This window comes from Medicago sativa, chromosome 3, assembly GCF_051527215.1.
Source record: "Medicago sativa cultivar Bolivia chromosome 3, Bolivia_mono, whole genome shotgun sequence".
Taxonomy (NCBI): Eukaryota; Viridiplantae; Streptophyta; class Magnoliopsida; order Fabales; family Fabaceae; genus Medicago; species Medicago sativa.
In genome coordinates this window covers 77653159-77670842 of record NC_140751.1, presented here as the reverse complement: position 1 = coordinate 77670842, position 17684 = coordinate 77653159, and the positions used below count along the sequence as shown (strand labels likewise).

At 33.5% G+C, this 17684-nt stretch overlaps 3 protein-coding genes across 4 annotated transcripts; 2 read left to right on the top strand and 1 right to left on the bottom strand.

Annotated features, from left to right (window-relative positions):
- Nucleotides 1-502: 502 nt before the first annotated feature.
- Nucleotides 503-4276, bottom strand: LOC146940443 (alcohol dehydrogenase-like 7). The gene is made up of 10 exons (XM_085754132.1): nucleotides 3633-4276; nucleotides 3343-3479; nucleotides 3167-3213; nucleotides 2625-2950; nucleotides 2359-2441; nucleotides 2185-2260; nucleotides 1710-1774; nucleotides 1451-1546; nucleotides 1003-1167; nucleotides 503-859 (listed from the first exon to the last, which is right to left on the bottom strand). The coding sequence occupies exons 1-10, from the start codon at nucleotides 3697-3699 to the stop codon at nucleotides 743-745; spliced, it is 1179 nt and encodes a 392-aa protein (XP_085610258.1). The 5' UTR covers nucleotides 3700-4276; the 3' UTR covers nucleotides 503-742.
- A 1803-nt stretch (nucleotides 4277-6079) lies between these two features.
- FSD3 (Fe superoxide dismutase 3) lies at nucleotides 6080-10127 on the top strand. Its single transcript, XM_085754142.1, has 9 exons — nucleotides 6080-6206; nucleotides 6495-6609; nucleotides 7170-7247; nucleotides 7649-7840; nucleotides 8481-8652; nucleotides 9090-9163; nucleotides 9243-9269; nucleotides 9387-9410; nucleotides 9492-10127. The coding sequence occupies exons 2-9, from the start codon at nucleotides 6514-6516 to the stop codon at nucleotides 9615-9617; spliced, it is 789 nt and encodes a 262-aa protein (XP_085610268.1). The 5' UTR covers nucleotides 6080-6206; nucleotides 6495-6513; the 3' UTR covers nucleotides 9618-10127.
- Nucleotides 10128-11646: 1519 nt separating this feature from the next.
- Nucleotides 11647-16302, top strand: EMB1379 (embryo defective 1379). Of its 2 annotated transcripts, none has more exons than XM_085754140.1 (7): nucleotides 11647-11929; nucleotides 12455-12629; nucleotides 12962-13158; nucleotides 13844-13924; nucleotides 14753-14992; nucleotides 15456-15533; nucleotides 15619-16302. In XM_085754140.1, the coding sequence occupies exons 2-7, from the start codon at nucleotides 12512-12514 to the stop codon at nucleotides 15967-15969; spliced, it is 1065 nt and encodes a 354-aa protein (XP_085610266.1). In that variant the 5' UTR covers nucleotides 11647-11929; nucleotides 12455-12511; the 3' UTR covers nucleotides 15970-16302. The 2 variants fall into 2 exon arrangements, with proteins under 2 accessions (XP_085610266.1, XP_085610267.1); XM_085754141.1 differs by having other exon boundaries at nucleotides 11928-12205.
- The last annotated feature ends 1382 nt before the right edge of the window (nucleotides 16303-17684 follow it).

Below are 17684 nucleotides of genomic sequence, written 5' to 3'. Positions count from 1 at the left end.
ACTTGTAACCAAAAAAAAGACCTAGCTTAACTAATAATGCCGATGTTGTTAAATGGTATATCTTCATTCGGGTTTGAACTCGAGACCTAGTAGTTGTGTGCAATTCTGATGGTGTTTGTCACTTCATCTATAGACAAAAAAAAAAAAAAAAATTGATCCGACATAATCCTAAGGCATATCCACGTTCTTGACCTTTGATTCCACTATGAGACTACTAATCCTCGAGTCCGTAATAGGCTAATTTTTTTGTACATGGAGTTTGATGGATGACGGCAGGAATCAAAACTCGATTTTCTTTTTGTAGAGGGAGAGTCTTATTATCAACTTTTTTTAAAAAATATTTAAACACGTTTTGACTTTCATCTCCATAAAAAAGCGTTTACAAGCTTAGATAGACCATGAAATGCAATTATCATTTTTTAATAAATGACTAATAAATCATTTTTACAAAACATATTTAAATATTAATATAAGCAATTATAGGTGCGACGAGATAATACTATTGGAATTGTGTTGGAGTGAACACATTGTTAAAATTCTTGAATGTGTACACGTGTTTTGACACCTCATTATTTGAGCTAGTTTTTAAGAGTGAAATATACCTCCATTTGAGAGAGATATTTTAAATGTAGTACTAGTAGATTGACTAGACAAGAGGGATTTTTTGGTCTCTAGGCTTTTTAGTACTGTTTAAATCAAGTCACTATCCAAAAAGGCCATATAGTATTACATAAGAATGCATTCATTTGTCCATCCAAATCACACATCGAAGACACTGTCCTTTACTCAATAAATCAAAAGCTTTATTGATGTCCTTAAACTCCAACTCATGAGTCACAAATTTATCCAATTGCAGTTCCTGCAGTTAATCAATGAGCCAAAACTTTAACACATTGGAAATGCCCCAAATCATTTGATCTTTCATGTTTTTCACTTTATTATTATTTTACTAGTATAAAGTATAATGTCCAAAAATGAAACAAAAGGAACTTAATATTATACCTTGTCCATGTAACGTTTAAGTAGAATTGGTACATGAGATTTGGGTTTGAGTCCTCCATATGTGGATCCCATAAGGCTCTTCCCATCATGAAGGACCTCACTAGAACTGAGGCTTATCCTAGCTCCTGGCTTGTCCACCCCTAAAACAATTGTTTTTCCCCAACCCTGAAAGCAAAATTTAGTTAACACTAACACTTAACAAACAAAATGGTCGAAGCAAGTGGTTAATATGTTTCAGTTAAAGGCAAATAGATTAGGTACGTTTGAGTTTGATCCTTGGCTGAAACAATTATTTGTGAAGTTTTACTTTAAAGGTATATCAAACTTTATGAAAGGGTGATTAGTCAAAATCATTATTTAGTTATAACATTAATTACATTATCAATTTCTGTCTCTATATGACAGTGTAAGGATGTGTGTTTGGAACATTTGAGAGAGTGACATATACCTTTCTACAAGAAGCATATGCTTCATGCACCAATGATGTCATACCAACACATTCAAAACAATAATCTGCTCCTCCATCAGTCATCTCTATGATAACCTGCTCAGCAACCACATTTTGATTTAGTTTAACAGATCATTAGTAAATAAAATTTTGTCATGAATATACTTGCAAAATTTACAAATTTCTTATATTTTCTTGTCATTTTGAAAGAGACAATATCATAAATCAAAGTTAATATTGAAGTTTCAAGAGGGTGGACCTGGCTCACAGATTTGTTTCCACATTCCTCACCATGAACAAAGTCTGTGAGTCCAAACTTCTTTCCTGATTAAATGAAAGGAAAAAGAACATGAAATCAAATTCAGAATTCTTGCATAATAGCCTCAGAGGTGGTACAATTCACCTAATAGTTAGGATCTGTTCTGATAAAAAAAAAAAAAAACTTATAGATTAAACATTTATAAGCGTTTATCATATAAGTTCCTATGAAGAAGTTATGAAAATAAGTTGAAAACAACATATGAACATGTCAAAAGTTGTTTCCGTAAGCTCGTCTAATTAAGTATTCTCAGATGTGCTTATGCCACTAGATAAGCTCAAACAAGTCAATCTAAACAGACCTTTAGTACCATAATACCTTTTTCTAGTGAAGGGCTTTGAAACATGAGGGTGGTTAACAACAAAATATTGGACTTAATGGTTGATATGGTCTTATTGAGTGAGCAATGTATTACCAATTTCAAATTTTTCATGGTTGACATCCACACCAATAATCCTAGTTGCTCCACAAAGTCTAGCTCCCTCTGCAACCTAAGAAATCAATCAATTGCAACAAGTATTTTAGTGTACACATAACCATAAAGAGTCGCAGACTCAGAAATCAAATCTGAGTTTTAGAGAGTCCATACCGCTAATCCAACAGATCCAAGCCCAAATATAGCAACTGTTGACCCTGGCTCCACACCTGCTGTTCTCCAAGCAGCACCTACCCCTACAAATTTACAAGTTTTAACTTTTAAATAAGACTTTGAAACATTGAATTGGATTAATGTTGTTAACTTGTACTACAAACAACCTTTCTTTTATTCATGGCCAATTAATTTGACCCTAATGGACCGTCATATTGTTCTTATCTATATTCTAAATTTACTTTTTGCATTGATAAAGAAATTACCTGTTGATACACCACAACCGAGAAGGCATGCCCTATCAGGAGGAATTTGTGGATCAATCTTTAGTATATTGGCGATGTCAACCACGGTATACTCGCTGAAACTTGAAATAAACATGAAATGATATATGATCTCTCCGTTTATGTCAGTGAATCTAGTGTTCCCATATCTAGGCAACCAAGGAGAAACTTTGAATGGGAAATTAGTACAACGGTTGCTCTTGGTTGATTTGCAATCTATACACTCCTCACAATCTGGTAGGAAAATTGGAATAACTGTATCTCCTTTTGTTACTTCAGTTACATCCTTCCCTAAGCTTTCCACAACCCTACATCACATAAAAATTGGTTGAAAAAGAAACACTTCATTATCTTCCCATGGGTCTTAAATATTTGAGCATGTAGAAGAACTTAATGGCAACGCAAATCCATTTTATAGGGTTGATTTTATTGCAGATACTCATGCTCAAAATTTAGACAGCAAAATCAGTCTTATACTAACTATACTCTATAGTGATGCAGTAAATAAAATCATAGAAACTCACCCAGTTGCCTCATGACCCAAAATTCTTGGAAAAATGCCAGGAGGGTCCTTCAAAACATATAAAAGGGTATCTTAAAAATTCATTCAAAAATCAAAAGGCATCATCACTTATAGAAATTACAAACAGGAACAAAAAAAATGGTAGTTGTGAGTGATAAATATTTAAATAACTAAAACCTGCATCTTCCAAAGAGTGACATCACTGTGGCAGAGAGATGTACATAGAATACGAATCCGAACTTCACGAGGCATTGGTGGGGCCACAATGATGTCTTCTATAACCAATGGCTCACCAGGTTTCCTTGCAACAGCAGCTACAGTTTTTTCAATGAAACAAGGGAACAAGACGAAGCATTATTCGTCTAAAACTTCAAATGATAATGGCCAAGAATTATGTATAATGGATCTATCTTACTACTGAAGTTAAGAGACATATAGATATTTTAATCATGAAACATGAAGCAGACCTTTGCATCTTATAGGTTGTCCTTCTTTTCCTTCAATTGTTGTTGCTAGTTTATGATTGTGTTCCATGGTGAACTCACTTAATAACAGAACTTGTTGTTTCTGTCTCTTTGCAATGTTTCAGATTACTTCAGAAATAAAGTAGCAGAAAAAACTCACTCACCTTACCTGTATTTGGAGTTGGATGCTATAAAAATAGTAAACGACAACGTGGCTTTCATCATATATGAGAAATTGTTTATCACATGTTTAGAAAAGAAAAATATTTACCATTTAGGCTTTTCCCCTCTTTTGTACCAAAAAAAAAATATATATTTTTATTGGAAAAACCAAGTCATCCCTTACGGCCTAATAAAAAATTGTTTCACGGAATCGAATTTTGGTTCACCGGAACATTTCTTCATTTGATAGAGTTCATTATCAATGACTTGTTTTATAAATAGTGACACTCCCCACTTTACAAATTAGTTTTGTAAGAATGAATTAAATTCAAATTAAAAACCTAATAGTTTTAAGCTCTTAATTTTATGAAAGAAACAATAAAGAACTCAGAATATTTTTTTTTGGTAGTGGCCGGGGTTTGAACCCCGAATCTTGCATATTTTATGCATTGTCCCAACCAACTGAGCTATGCTCATGATGACAAGAACTCAGAATATTATCTACACATGATGGTGTATTTGTTATAATTAATTTTTAAATATATATGATATGATTATTTCTTATCATTAGTAGACACAAGCAATAACATATGTAAGGTCCGGGGTTCAAACCCCGGCCACCACAAAAAAAAAGCAATAAAATTTGATATATGATTATTTTGTATTATTGTTTTTTAAGTAGTCTATTGATTGAGGTTCACCTATTTTAAACATAGAAAGTGAGAAGTTTAAAGTTTGAACCCCCAATCATGAATAATATTGTCCTTGTAGCTATCAACTGATTTGTACTCACACGATATTTTTTACCATTGTTATACACGAGTAATAAAATTTAGAAGAATTAATAAGTAATTAAAATTAGTAATTTTTTTTATCATTTGTAACATTATACATGATTTTTAGATGATCTAGACAACAACTATTTTTTATAGTGGTAAAAATAAAAATTATGAGTACTCTTAAGTAATTTGTTTTTTCTTTTATGGGGCCAATGGTCCTCGTACCACTCTTAATGGATAAAGGAGTAAACGATTCGAATGAAATCGAAAAACTAAATTAAATCAAACCAATTATTATCCGATATTTTTTTTATCTAGTTCAAAAATTGAACCGAACCGAATGAAACCGAACTCAGTTGATTTGATTATCATTTTACAATGTTTAAATGTAATAAATCGATAGGTTTACTAAGTCCACTTTGACTTAGCTCAGACCCAACATTTTACTAACATATTGACACCAAAACAACAAACAAACAACCAATATGATCGTTGTTCTTCTCAACAACCGAACTTGAAGCATTTCTTCAGTATTGATGGAATTGTTAGATCTTGCGTTGGAGGATTGCTGCAATAACTTAAACAAGAAGAAGATGATGAACATGATGCATATTGCACAAAAATCCCAAAGCATGTGTGAACATACTAAGCTTTAAGTTCGATTCACCCCACCAATTTAAGTCAATCAGATGCAAATGTGTATACAGACGAATCCCATTTATGTTCAATAACTCCAAGCACGCCACATCAACATGGGGACACTCTTGTCTTAGAAGATGATGAAGTTTATCAAAATAAGTATATACACTCTGATGGCGTACGTGCACCTCTCTACCCACTTTGTCACCCTACAAATCACCAACCCTTGCGCGAATCCAAATGTCTTTTCAACTCGCGCTTCAGGAAGTTGAATCGTGTATGATCCCATTTAGTTTATCCTACTTCCTGATCAACTTCCTCCTGGTTATATCCAATCATATACACCATCAATGTGGCCCCATCAGGTTAGTTCAATGTTGTATGGACCAACGAACGATCCTGAACAGACAAGACACATCATCTAAAGTCATTATCATCTCCTCAACCGAGAGATGAAAACTCTTAATTTGTCTAACCACCTCTCAAAAAATGTCGACAATAAGTCATGATCACTTATGAAATCAGTCCCCCAATTTTAAAATCACTCAGTTTGGTCTCTATTATATTTATGAACTTATAATGGTGATATATCATATTTCAATTGAAATTTTTAAGAGATTTTCTGGTAACTTTATATTTGGTGATAATTCTCCAATATCAAGTTGTATGAAAATTCATTTAAAGTGTGCCATATCACCATTAATGAGTCAAAAAAATATATGAAAAAGTATGAAATTTCTTAAAGTTTGTTCATTTATACATTTTATTTTAAAAAAGATAAATCATAACTAATTTACCGTTTTAACTTGACCGAACCGGGGTCGTGTCCGGTCCGAGTTGAATACTGGTTACGTACTTACGTTATCTTTTACTGACATAGAAAGAAAGCAAATGGTCTGAGAAGAAGCAAGACATTCAACACCACCACCACCACCTTTCAGTTCATCTTAGCTTGTGTTTGTGTTTCAACTTTCAACCGCATCGTTTTCAGCATCTTGTAACTCTCCTTTTCCTTTTTCTTTATTTAATACTATATCATCTTTTTTCTTCTTTTATTTCCTCACCTACTTACTTGCCTCCTTTTGTTTTTCCATCAGTATATCAACTGTTTGTTTAAATGCCTAAGTGTTATCACTGCAATCTTTCAGTTTTCTCAACATTGTTAAATTGTGCTTACACAGTTTTCTTCCAAATTTTATACGTTTAATGTTTGGATTTTAATGATTTCTTTTAGTAATACAATTGAATGCTAAATTATGAATTCATATGGTTATGTAAATGCTAGGTATTGGAACAGAGTAGCTATGGCTTCCTGTTACTTAAACCCTATTCCAACTAGCTCTCGTCTCATTTCACCAGACTTATCTACAAAATTCAAGATTCCTAAGCTTCTTCACAGGGTAAATTATTTGCATTTAACATTCTTAATAAACATGACTTGCCATTTAACTTTTACTATAAATTATATTCACCCAATTTTCAGTTGTAATATATGTCTTTCGATTAACTTTGATAAATGTAGCTACCGACACTAAAGTAAAACTGTTTAATCTTTCTTGAAGGCATCATGATATATTATTGCATTGATAAATATGGATCTTCTGCAAGAAAATGTTTGACTATTAAAATTTGGACTTTAACACTACTAGGGAAGTAATGATTAATAATCACAGGCATGTTTGAGATAGTGTAGCTCTGTAGTGTTGGTTGTTTGTGTGTAGATTATGTGTGTGTTGTCAGTATTTCCTTAACATAAAAAATTGAGTAGAGTCATTAAAGGTTTACTTTTACAGCACTTTGAAAAGTTTAATGAGTTTCATTTATGCCGTGGACTACTTGTTTTAGAAAAAAAATGATTTTTATAGTTTCTGATTCGTCAAGTGATTTATTCTCTATGGTAAGTGGCAATTTTTTTTCTGATTTGTGGCTATCTGTTTCCTCCTCAATTGTATTTAAGCAGAAAAAGAGGTTTGGTGTCTTGCCCAGATCTTCAAAAGTTACAGCATTTTATGGTTTGAAGACCCCTCCCTACGAACATGTAAGTGTACCATATAGTTACCCGAATCCATGTTTTTGATTGAAGATATACTGTTTTAACCTATATACTTGGATTAGTTGAATGCTGCACAATGCTTATCAGAGAGATCATTGCTGCCATACGTTGCATCGTCATATTTTGCTTTAATTGAGCTAGTTACATAGCTATTCCGATTTTAACCAATATAATGATAAAGAAAGAAACTAGAATTGAGAAAAACATTAGTGATCGACAAAGGGATGACATCATGCAATTAAGTCCTTTCCATTGCTTTTGTTGCTGTTCATTTATTTCCTCCTTTTTGTTGATCCTTCAATTAAGTCCAACCTTTAACAAACTCAAAAATGTAACTTACCTTCATATCATGATTCTAACTTTATTTGTTGCTTCAATATTCATAGGATGCATTAGAGCCATATTTGAGCAAGCAGACAATCGACATGCACTGGGGAGAGCATCATCGGAATTTTGTTGAAGGTTTGAACGAACAGCTTGGGAAGGATGATATACTTTATGGTTACACCTTGGATGAACTAGTCAAAGTGACATACAACAATGGCAATCCCTCACCTGAGTTCAACAATGCAGCTGAGGTATTAACTTATTGATAGCTTACTGACTTTGATCTTTTAAAGTTGATTATGGCTCTGTAGCGGCTTACTTTTCCACATAAACCTATTCAAAATGCTTCAGTGTATATTACATAATAAAATTAGGATACACACTCCCAAGTGTTGATAATATTGGCGTCTTCCCCATTCATAACCGGAAACTTGTGCCCGAGAGTCTGAAACTCTTCTGAAACCATAAAAATGTATTTAGTCATAATGTCTTTAATTGTAGAATGTGGGTTTGAAACTATATCAATGTAAGGTGGAAGTTGAAATAAATGAATACTCTTTCTGTGGTTCCTGCACTCTTTTCCATTTTTACGTGTCATTAATAAATGATTTTTCCTTGTTTCTTCAACAAATGATTTTTATTTGGTTCTTTTCATTTTACCTAGCTTGCATGAAATTGGAAATTGTCTGCCCAATCTGTGTGGGATAAGGCTTGGTTGTTGTTGTTGTTGTTGTCGTCTGCCCAGTCCATGTGATGTAGATATTTTTGGCTGTTCGTCGGATTACAATAACTAACAATAACAAAATTACAATTGTGGTAGCTTTGTGCTTTTATATTCAAATACTGTCTATGTGAATTGTAGTACCTAATTATTTTTTCCTCTTCCGAAAGGTTTGGAATCATGACTTCTTCTGGGAATCCATGCAACCGGGAGGAGGTGATATGCCCATTCTAGGTCTCCTTCAACAGATTGAAAAGGATTTTGGATCATTTACGAATTTCAAAGAAAAGTTTACAGAAGCTGCACTTACATTGTTTGGTTCTGGCTGGGTTTGGCTAGTTTGTAAGTCCTTTTCTAATTGATTCCCCCTTCTCCCTGTCTTGCTAAAGTGATGTGTGTGAGTTATTCAGTTCCCATATTATCTTCTTAATATGCCATAAAATCATTGGACTTCTCTTATAACAAGCGAATATCTAAAATAAATATTCGATTTAAAAATAAGAACCAAGATTTTGTTTTTCTGAATTGTTAAATTCTCATTTTTATCTCACTGGGAATATTTACATATTTTATGCTTGAGGCTGTCACTTGTCTTTTGTCATTTGGTGGTTTAGTTCTACAATAATGGCATTCCCAGACTGTTGTGTAGAACTATGTTGATGTATACTATCTTAAGCAAAACCTTATTGTTTGATATTGCCGGCGATTTAGTGCACCAAGTTGCCCTTTTTTTTTATTGCTGCCGATTGATTGTTGCAAATGTTTGTTGGTTGTTTCAGTGAAGAGAGAAGAGAAACAATTAGCCATTGTTAAAACTTCAAATGCCATTTGCCCAATTGTGTGGGGTGATATAGTAAGTTATTTACCCTTCATTATATAAAATCTGTCCTATTTGAAATTTGAAATGGAGCTGATAGTCTTTTCTCGTGCAGCCAATATTCAATTTGGATTTGTGGGAGGTATGATTATCTCTCTCTACCTACAACACAAAACAACACAAGTAGATGCATATTAAAATTACATAGCAACAACCTTTATGTTAGGCATCATTGACATTTTTTTTTACTCCAATGCAGCATGCATACTATCTGGATTACAAGGTATGTAACCATCATATATCATCGCTTATTTTTCGATAAACATGAACTCAGCAATTCTCACGTCGTGCAACTTTTGGACAGAATGACAGAGCAAAGTATGTGAATGTATTTCTGAACCACCTTGTGTCTTGGAATGCTGCAACGGAACGCTTGACATGGGGAGAGGCTTTTGTGAACTTGGGAGAACCTAAAATTCCTGTTGCATAAAATATTGAAATGCTGAATGATTACTATACTTATGAACAAGACATCTTAAATGGAGTTGGTTTGAAATTCAAAGGCTTCACATGTCATAGGGTTGGTCGTATAGCCAGCCAGAAAGGAAGGAGTGGATCAGTGATTCATTAAGTACAACATCTAATGTGTCCCATGTGCTTCTTTCTGGTTATCTATTTTTGCTGTGTTAGTGTAGGACTGAGGAAAATCTGCAATATGGAGGGATGTAGTGAACTTAGTATGGGAGACAAGGATTTTTCAATGTAGAATGAGATAGAAAAAAGAACATGTTGTTGACTTATTATAGTCTAGTTTATTCCACATTGCCGCTGCCTAAACTTCTCCTTAAGGATTTATCAGTATGGAACGGTAAGTTAAAAATAAGGTACTTTGCAATTTTGTATGAAACCTGGATTGCCACGTAGATGTGCTCCAATGAAAACAAAAGTTATGAAATAGTTGCCTATTATTTGAAACTCAATGATAAAAACTTGTTGGAAATGCTCCAAGTCCAAAAAAGTTCATGAAAAATTAGCAAGTCCTTTTTTTTTTTTTTAATACAGAATACTAGCTCCCTTCTTAAATATAGAATCTCTTAAAATAATACTGTCTTTCACTACATTAACTATTTCTTTATCAACATATTTTGAAATTATTATTACATATATATTTATTTATTGTAACAAGTATCAAATACTAAGATGAGGCGATTAACTAATTTTTGTTTTTTTTTTTTTATATATTCTTAACGAGTGTTCTTGAAACACTCTTTAAAAATTTCAAAATTATTTAAAAAAAATTAAATACTTCAATCTCCAATGCATTCGATACATAAATTTCCATAAAAACTTATTCAAAAATAAGAAATTATGAATGAATTGATAAACTATTGTTAAAATTAAAGATACCGAGTTCCAAATGAGGTGTTGTATTGTGGATAGTCGATGAATTACCGGTGAAACTCTAATGAAGCATATGACATGTCATCTTATTGTTGGTTCATACGAAATGGCTCAAATCAAATCAAGGAGTCAAATCAAAACATTTTTTTACTTTAATTTAATGCCATGGTAGCAATGCAATTTTATTTGAATATTGAGGGTTCCACTTGTGTAACATTGGACATTTTATGTTATATACCATTGTCCAATCAGGGTGTGCCACGTGGCACACCTTTTTTAAAAAAAAAATCAATTAAAGCTGATGGAAAGTTGGTCTGCATGCGCTATTATCACCCGTCGGATTCATCTAACGGCTAGAGAAAAAAGGGAATAAAGGGAAGAATAATAATTAAAAAAACGTCATTGAAGAGAGAGGAAGATCGAAGAACTCCCACGACGAGGAACTGTGCGTTCGGCCTCCTTTGCCGGTAAAGGCGGTGCCCCATTGTAAGGCCACGCCGCCGCCATGAACCGTCACCGTAAAAGTTGGGTCCTCATGCAAAAATGGGGAATTGATTTTTGGGGTGTTAGAGCATTACTACTCAAAATTAGTATTTTAAGAACTAGAAATCATTTCAAAAACCCCTAATTTTGTGGTAGTGCCATCGCCTTATGTGTTTTGTTCCATTGGTAGGTTATTCTTGCCTTACTCTCCCCAATTCGTTAAAACCCCTAATTGATAATTTATTTCAAATATCAAATCTCAATTTCAAGTTAAATTAATTTGTTTGATGGAAATGGATGAGAGTACTGCAAAATACAACAAGAAGAGCTACATTGTTCAAAGGAGTATTCAAATTCAATGAACTAATGATAGGAGATTTTGGGTTCAATTACCATGATTACATGTCTCCATGGAACCTGTTGAAGAAGAGAGATGACTGAGGAAGAAAACACACGAAAACTGAAGGGAAAAAATACACAGTGCATAGGAGAGACCGCAGGATTAATCTGAACAGTGCATCAGCTTTAATTGATTTTTTTTAAAAAAAGAAAAAGGGTGTGCCACGTGGCACACCCTGATTGGGGAATGGTATATAACATAAAAATGTCCAATGTTACCCAAGTGGAACCCGAAGATTGAAACTTCTCCCATACACAAACCAAACCACTACATGATGGGTCATTATTATTGTATCCCGCCAAAGGCATATTTATTTTTCCCAATTAATTTGGTGAAAAAGATGTTTTTATTTCCTTTCCCTCTCTTTTTTTTCTGAGTTATTTTCGGTGACCATAACATAAACCCAAACGATTCAGTTTCTCCAATCCCTAATTCCTCCTTTTCCGCTACGATTCCCTTAACCCTAATTTCACCGTTTTCTTCTCTCTCCTTCACTCCGCGACTAATAAATAACTCAGGTTAATTACTAGTACTTCAACTTTTGATTTTTCACAATTCCATATTGTTATTTATGTTGTTCACTTTCTCTGATTACTTTCTTGTGAATCTGTAATAATGTTTTCGAAATTTATGTTGTGAAGACCTAGATTGAGGAATAGTGGTGTGGGTGTATGTGTATAATGAAAATGGGGGGTATAATTTCAGCACCCATTCGAAATGGGTTGTTCCAGCTCGGTCTCAGATTCTAACCAACAATTTGGTTTGTTAAATGAAGCAATTAGGGGTTGAACTAGGTGACAACTTAGTTTATAAACGTTTCTTATAAACTGATTTCTCTATGTACTTGCAGCGTGTATGTAATTTACTTAAATGCTGTATTTACTAAAAAAAACCTCTTTCATGTCTTTTGTATTGCTTTGTATAGTTGTCACATTCATTTTCACTCTGAAAGCTTGCTGTTCCAACAATCAAATGCTTATAAAATCAGCATCATCATTGACATTGTCATTTGTCATAATTTTTATTCCTGAAAAATCTGGCAGATTTTTGGACAAATTTTGAACCCATTTTTCCGTAAGTGAATAGCTATTGAAAGAAGTATGTCGGGTGGGTTAAGCGTACCACATCATGTCATAATTCAATCTCTCTTGTCACGGGGCCCGCTCAAGGAGAAAGACTTACACTCAATGTTCGAGGATCTCACTAAGAAAAATCCAGGTTTTTCTTTTTCCTTTCCCTGAAAATGTTTACAAACTGTCTTTTCTCGTTGAACAGCTCCTTTCTTTGTTCAGTTTTAGTTTCTCACCTCCCCGCTTTTTATTTTAATTTATATTAGAGTTTTTAATTTTGAGTTTTTTTACATTCAAATTTTAACCTTCTTTTTCCACGATAGTTTTAGCATGTTGATCACTGAGGATGTAATGCGACATAAATGCCTTTATATTTTCCATTTTATATAATTTTTAGTTTGGGACTATTTGTGTTTCATTTGTCCTTGTTAGCTTTTTCTTTTATCATGTTCTTGATTGAATTGGTTTCTCCTAGTATAGGCACTGATCGTCGGCTATTTGATGCGTTTATTCTGGCAATGAACAAGGCCCTTTCTTGTGCTAACTTTGAGTTGCGTGGCTGCATTGATCAATATGATGGCCAAGTTTATTATGGAGTAGTTAATACTGTTTCAGATGAACAATCCAAGCTGGGCACAAAGTATACAGTTCCACAAATTGCTTTCTATAAGGCCATTGTGAGTGTAATTAAACTTGCCTCTGTTTTCCTGTTTATCTGTTCACATACGTGATGTAATGGGCTTTACAAGCTGCTTTGCATATTCCATTGTGGGTGAAGTTCTTTTTGTTTTCTGTGTGTACATCTACTTGTGTGTCATATTAGGACACTGTGTAATTTGTTTGAAATGTCTTAATATATGGTTGATTTATAAGGAAATATTAAAATTTGACTATGGAAAATTTAAATGGTTTTGGTCAATAATTAAGGTGAGGTGTTTAAAAATGAAGTTTAGGATGTTGATTGCATGTCAGATGGGGTTGCTGGGTTGTCAGATGTAATATTGAACAAATAATATCCATATGTACAAGATCATAGAATTAAAAGAAGATTAGGCAAGACATAAGATTCTGATGCTTTCATAAACTGCAAATCCGATTGTTTCATCATCAATTCTCATTTATTCTTACTAATAGGGAGCTACATACTGATAGATCCAAGTGGAGGTTTCAATAATTATTAATTGAATTAGGACCTCTTCTTCCATTTGCGCATGTCGATTAGATATAGATAGTGTAAAATTATGCATGTTTCTATGTATGCAGAACAATATCATTTGTTTGTTCAGTTTAATAGCTGGGTGCCTGATACTATGACATCTCAAAACAAAACACTTATTATGTTCCTTTAATAAAAAATAACAGATTGAAGCAATAGTTCAAGATGCCACTGCAGATGGTTTTATCTCCAGCATTGATGCTCTCAATCTTAATTTGGAAAGCCAGGTTATAAACTTTCACCTGCCTACATTTTTCTGCTCATCAAAAATTGAATTTTGATTTAACATACTAGTGTTTGAGATTGTGAAGTATGATCAAACATATCAAGGTAAAGCATCGTAATTTATAAAGTAGATTAGTGAGATTTTCTTGGTTGGTGGATGGAGCCAAACAACTGAAATTAGTGAGAATCTACTTGTATATAGATGCAATCTCTTGTATATTATGTAACGTTTCTTACTATGTAATCCCTAGTTTTCATCTGTCAAACATTGCCAATTTTCATCTCATTAAACTTGAGTCTTGATACTCATGTCGCTTTTACAGTCTTACTTAATGAAGGATTTTTGATTGTAAAGTCTTCTTCCCAGATCATATTGAGAATTTACTCGTTGTCTTCAATAATGGATCTAGAAATTTTCTACAATGAGGGCAAGAAGATAGTATATAAATTATTTCAACTTTCAAGACAAATATTATAAACTTTTACAAAATATTTTTTTAACAAAAGACTCCGAAATGTCAAAGCTTCTACTCATTGCAATTGTCTTCTACACATTTTCATATTTTGTCGAAACTTGAAATATAGATAATACCTGTCTCAAAGAAAATAATTGTTTATTTTGTTACTGTATGCCGCCAAACTGAAAGTAGATGTCCATATTGAATAACAAGATAATATGATCTGCTCGTAGAAAACTTTTACACCTTTTACTGAGCAGAATGTTCGTGTACATTTGTTGAAACATAGATGATGCTGGTGTCTGTTAAAATTAACTTTAATGTTTTGTATTGTGATTGTTGACAAAAGCAAATTTTATGATCTATGTTCAGGTTACACTTGTGACTGATTCAGAATCTCAAGGAAGCCAACCACATGTGCCACATGCATTGAAGAATTTTGGTTTGACTCAAAAGCAAAATACTCTAAGAGAACTTGCGAGGGACTTGTGGTTGGACATGCCTGCAGATGGTAATGTTAGACTTGGTGTAAAATCATTCCTTGATCTCCGCAGTTGGTTTCGAAGTAATGATGTTCCATCCTGTCACGTTTGCAATGAAGCTGGAATAAAGGTTGTCCCTGTTGCATTTTGACAATCTTACTCTATAAGTTTCTTTTTCCTTTCCACATCATTAGCTGTGACCACTTTGAATTAACATAGAGCTTTCTGTTTACTCCTTCTGTTGGGTGTTAAATATTCTGTACCACCGAAATTGTAGGGAAAATGTTGAAAGAGACTAGTGGTGTGGTTATTTATTGTTCACATTTTAAACATCTTTAACATGTTCAAGGGTTTATTTTTCTTAAACTAATATATTGACCATGAATTATATTTTTCATAAATATAGCTTTCTTCTAATTTTACGGAGTAATCTTTAGGGAGGCATTGAGAACCTTAAGACAAACAATCACCAATTTTTTCTGCCATTACAAGGAACAGATGGAAAATTTGTAATATGCAGATAGTACCAGTTGTACTTTCGCTAAATTGTTGCTATTTCTGGATCTGATAATTCATTGGTCAATACCTAACAGGCAGAGCTGTGCAAAAATGAAAATTGTACTGTACGAATTCATCACTACTGCCTGAAGCAAATTTTCTCACAGATAAAGGTATGAAGTCTAGTTCCATTTTTACCATCTTAGAAATGTTCTGTTCCTGTCTGTCGTCTTATTGCTGTTACTCATTGGTGTTTAGGCTGCAAAAGCTTGCCCAAGTTGTGGCACTTCATGGCCATTTGCAGTACCCAAAGCAGAAGCCGTAGAGACTGAAGATGACACTGGACCTAGGCAAAGCCAACGAGCAACTGGTTCTAAAGGTAAGAGGCGAAGAGCCAATACAATTGTTGAGGATGACGCAGTTGGATGCAGCAATCAGGATGAGCTGAATGAACCTACTGAGAGCCAGCATGACAATGGACGGGCACGAACAAGGACTAGGTCACGTAGCACACTTGAAGCAGATACAGTAGGCCCTGATGCATCTCAATCATCATCAGGTGTCTCTGATCCGCGAAGAATAACCCGAAAATATTCCCGTCGGACCTAAACTTACAACAGCGCCCTAGGGAATGCTAGGCGATGCACTATATTTTGCTGCTGACAATTTTTTTGAGGAGCTTCATGGATATGTATAATTTTGCTTTACTAGTGATGCAGTTAGGTAGTTTTGAGTAGCTATTTCAAATTTAGCAATATCTTGTTGTGGTTGACTGACCTGTGGCTCGAATCACAAACCTTCTAGTAATCTAAATATCAGCTTGTGAATTCGTGTCAATGCCATTGAGGTAGGGGCATTGATGTTATGCTCAACTTTGATATTGTTTTTTGTTGTTACAGCCTTGATATTGTTTATTAGTGGTATGCATCTTCAATCGTGTCATTGTTTTTTATTATAAAGCCTACCCTTACTTTATTTATTTTGCTTTGTATTAAACAATAAAAATAGATGTCTAACGACATTCACGTGATTAAGAAGGTAACATTTAAGTAAATTTGAACATTATAGGAGAAGATATGTGTTTTGTTGTATCCTTGGCGTAAATTTAAAGTAAAATAGGATTGAAAAAATATCGTAGGCAAAATGGCCAGTTCCTACTCAGACTTCCTGCACACTCTACAATATTTTATATTATATAAATTTAACAGTGTAAAAGAAGTTTTTTTTTTTTTGAAAGAACAGTGTAAAAAGTTAAAAATACCCTTCAATACCTTATCATATTTTGAATTTTATGATCCGCGTGCTCTTATACTTTGTTGTATCTTTTCTAGCAGAGCAACTTTCCTCTCATCCGGTTCTAGCTACTAATTACATGTCGTTTTTTACCTCTAAAGTATGGTTTGTTAGTCTTTTGATTAAACATATGGTGAAAAGCCAAACTAAATGGGATGTCATCCACAAGTCAAACGTATCTCTCTCCTTTACCAAAGTCTTTTTTAATACACAAAATACCTACATTTTTTTAAGCGTATGTTTGATATTACGGTGGATATATCTGAATTAAGATAGGTCATCTTGATATTGAAGTACTTACCGTGATACCAAACATCGCCTAAGTTGATGATTTTGATAATTTAAACTTCTGAGTTGTTTGATTGTAATATTGTTTGCAAGGTTACATCATAGCCAAACAATGTCACTACGTGGGCATTTTTATGACTAAACCACAACACTCTGCAGGACTACATTCTATAGGTATAGCTACCTATTTTCCTTTTATACATTTTCCAAATCCACATTTCTATCAATGCCAAGCATTCGACAAAACATTAGCAGAACTCACTTTCACTTTTATCTAGTGATTGCTTCTTTTTTTTTTTCCGACAAAAAAGGGGTCAAGCCTTAAAGTGGACGTTTGTTTTACATGCTCAACTATTTCGAGGAATAATGTATCTGAGAATATAAAGACGGGAGTTTGATTCCTAAATAATTTTAAAAAAAAATTGGTTTGGCACCTCTTTAATATTCTTAGGATAATTGGAAGTTATATTTTTTTTTATTTAAAAAAGTATATAAAATTCCATGGAAATCCACTTTCCAACCTTTTACATGGAAATAAATTTATAGAAATATTGAAAGTTATGAGAAGTTATTTCATTCACGAGAACCATCATCTCAGTGAATAACTGTTTATCAATCTTATAACAAACATTGGTATAAAATTATTTCCTTACCTATGTATTCCAAGGAATGCAAAACTTAAACGGGAAACAAACACACCAAATAAAAAAACGAGAGGAAAATTAAAGTCTATAGGAAATGTG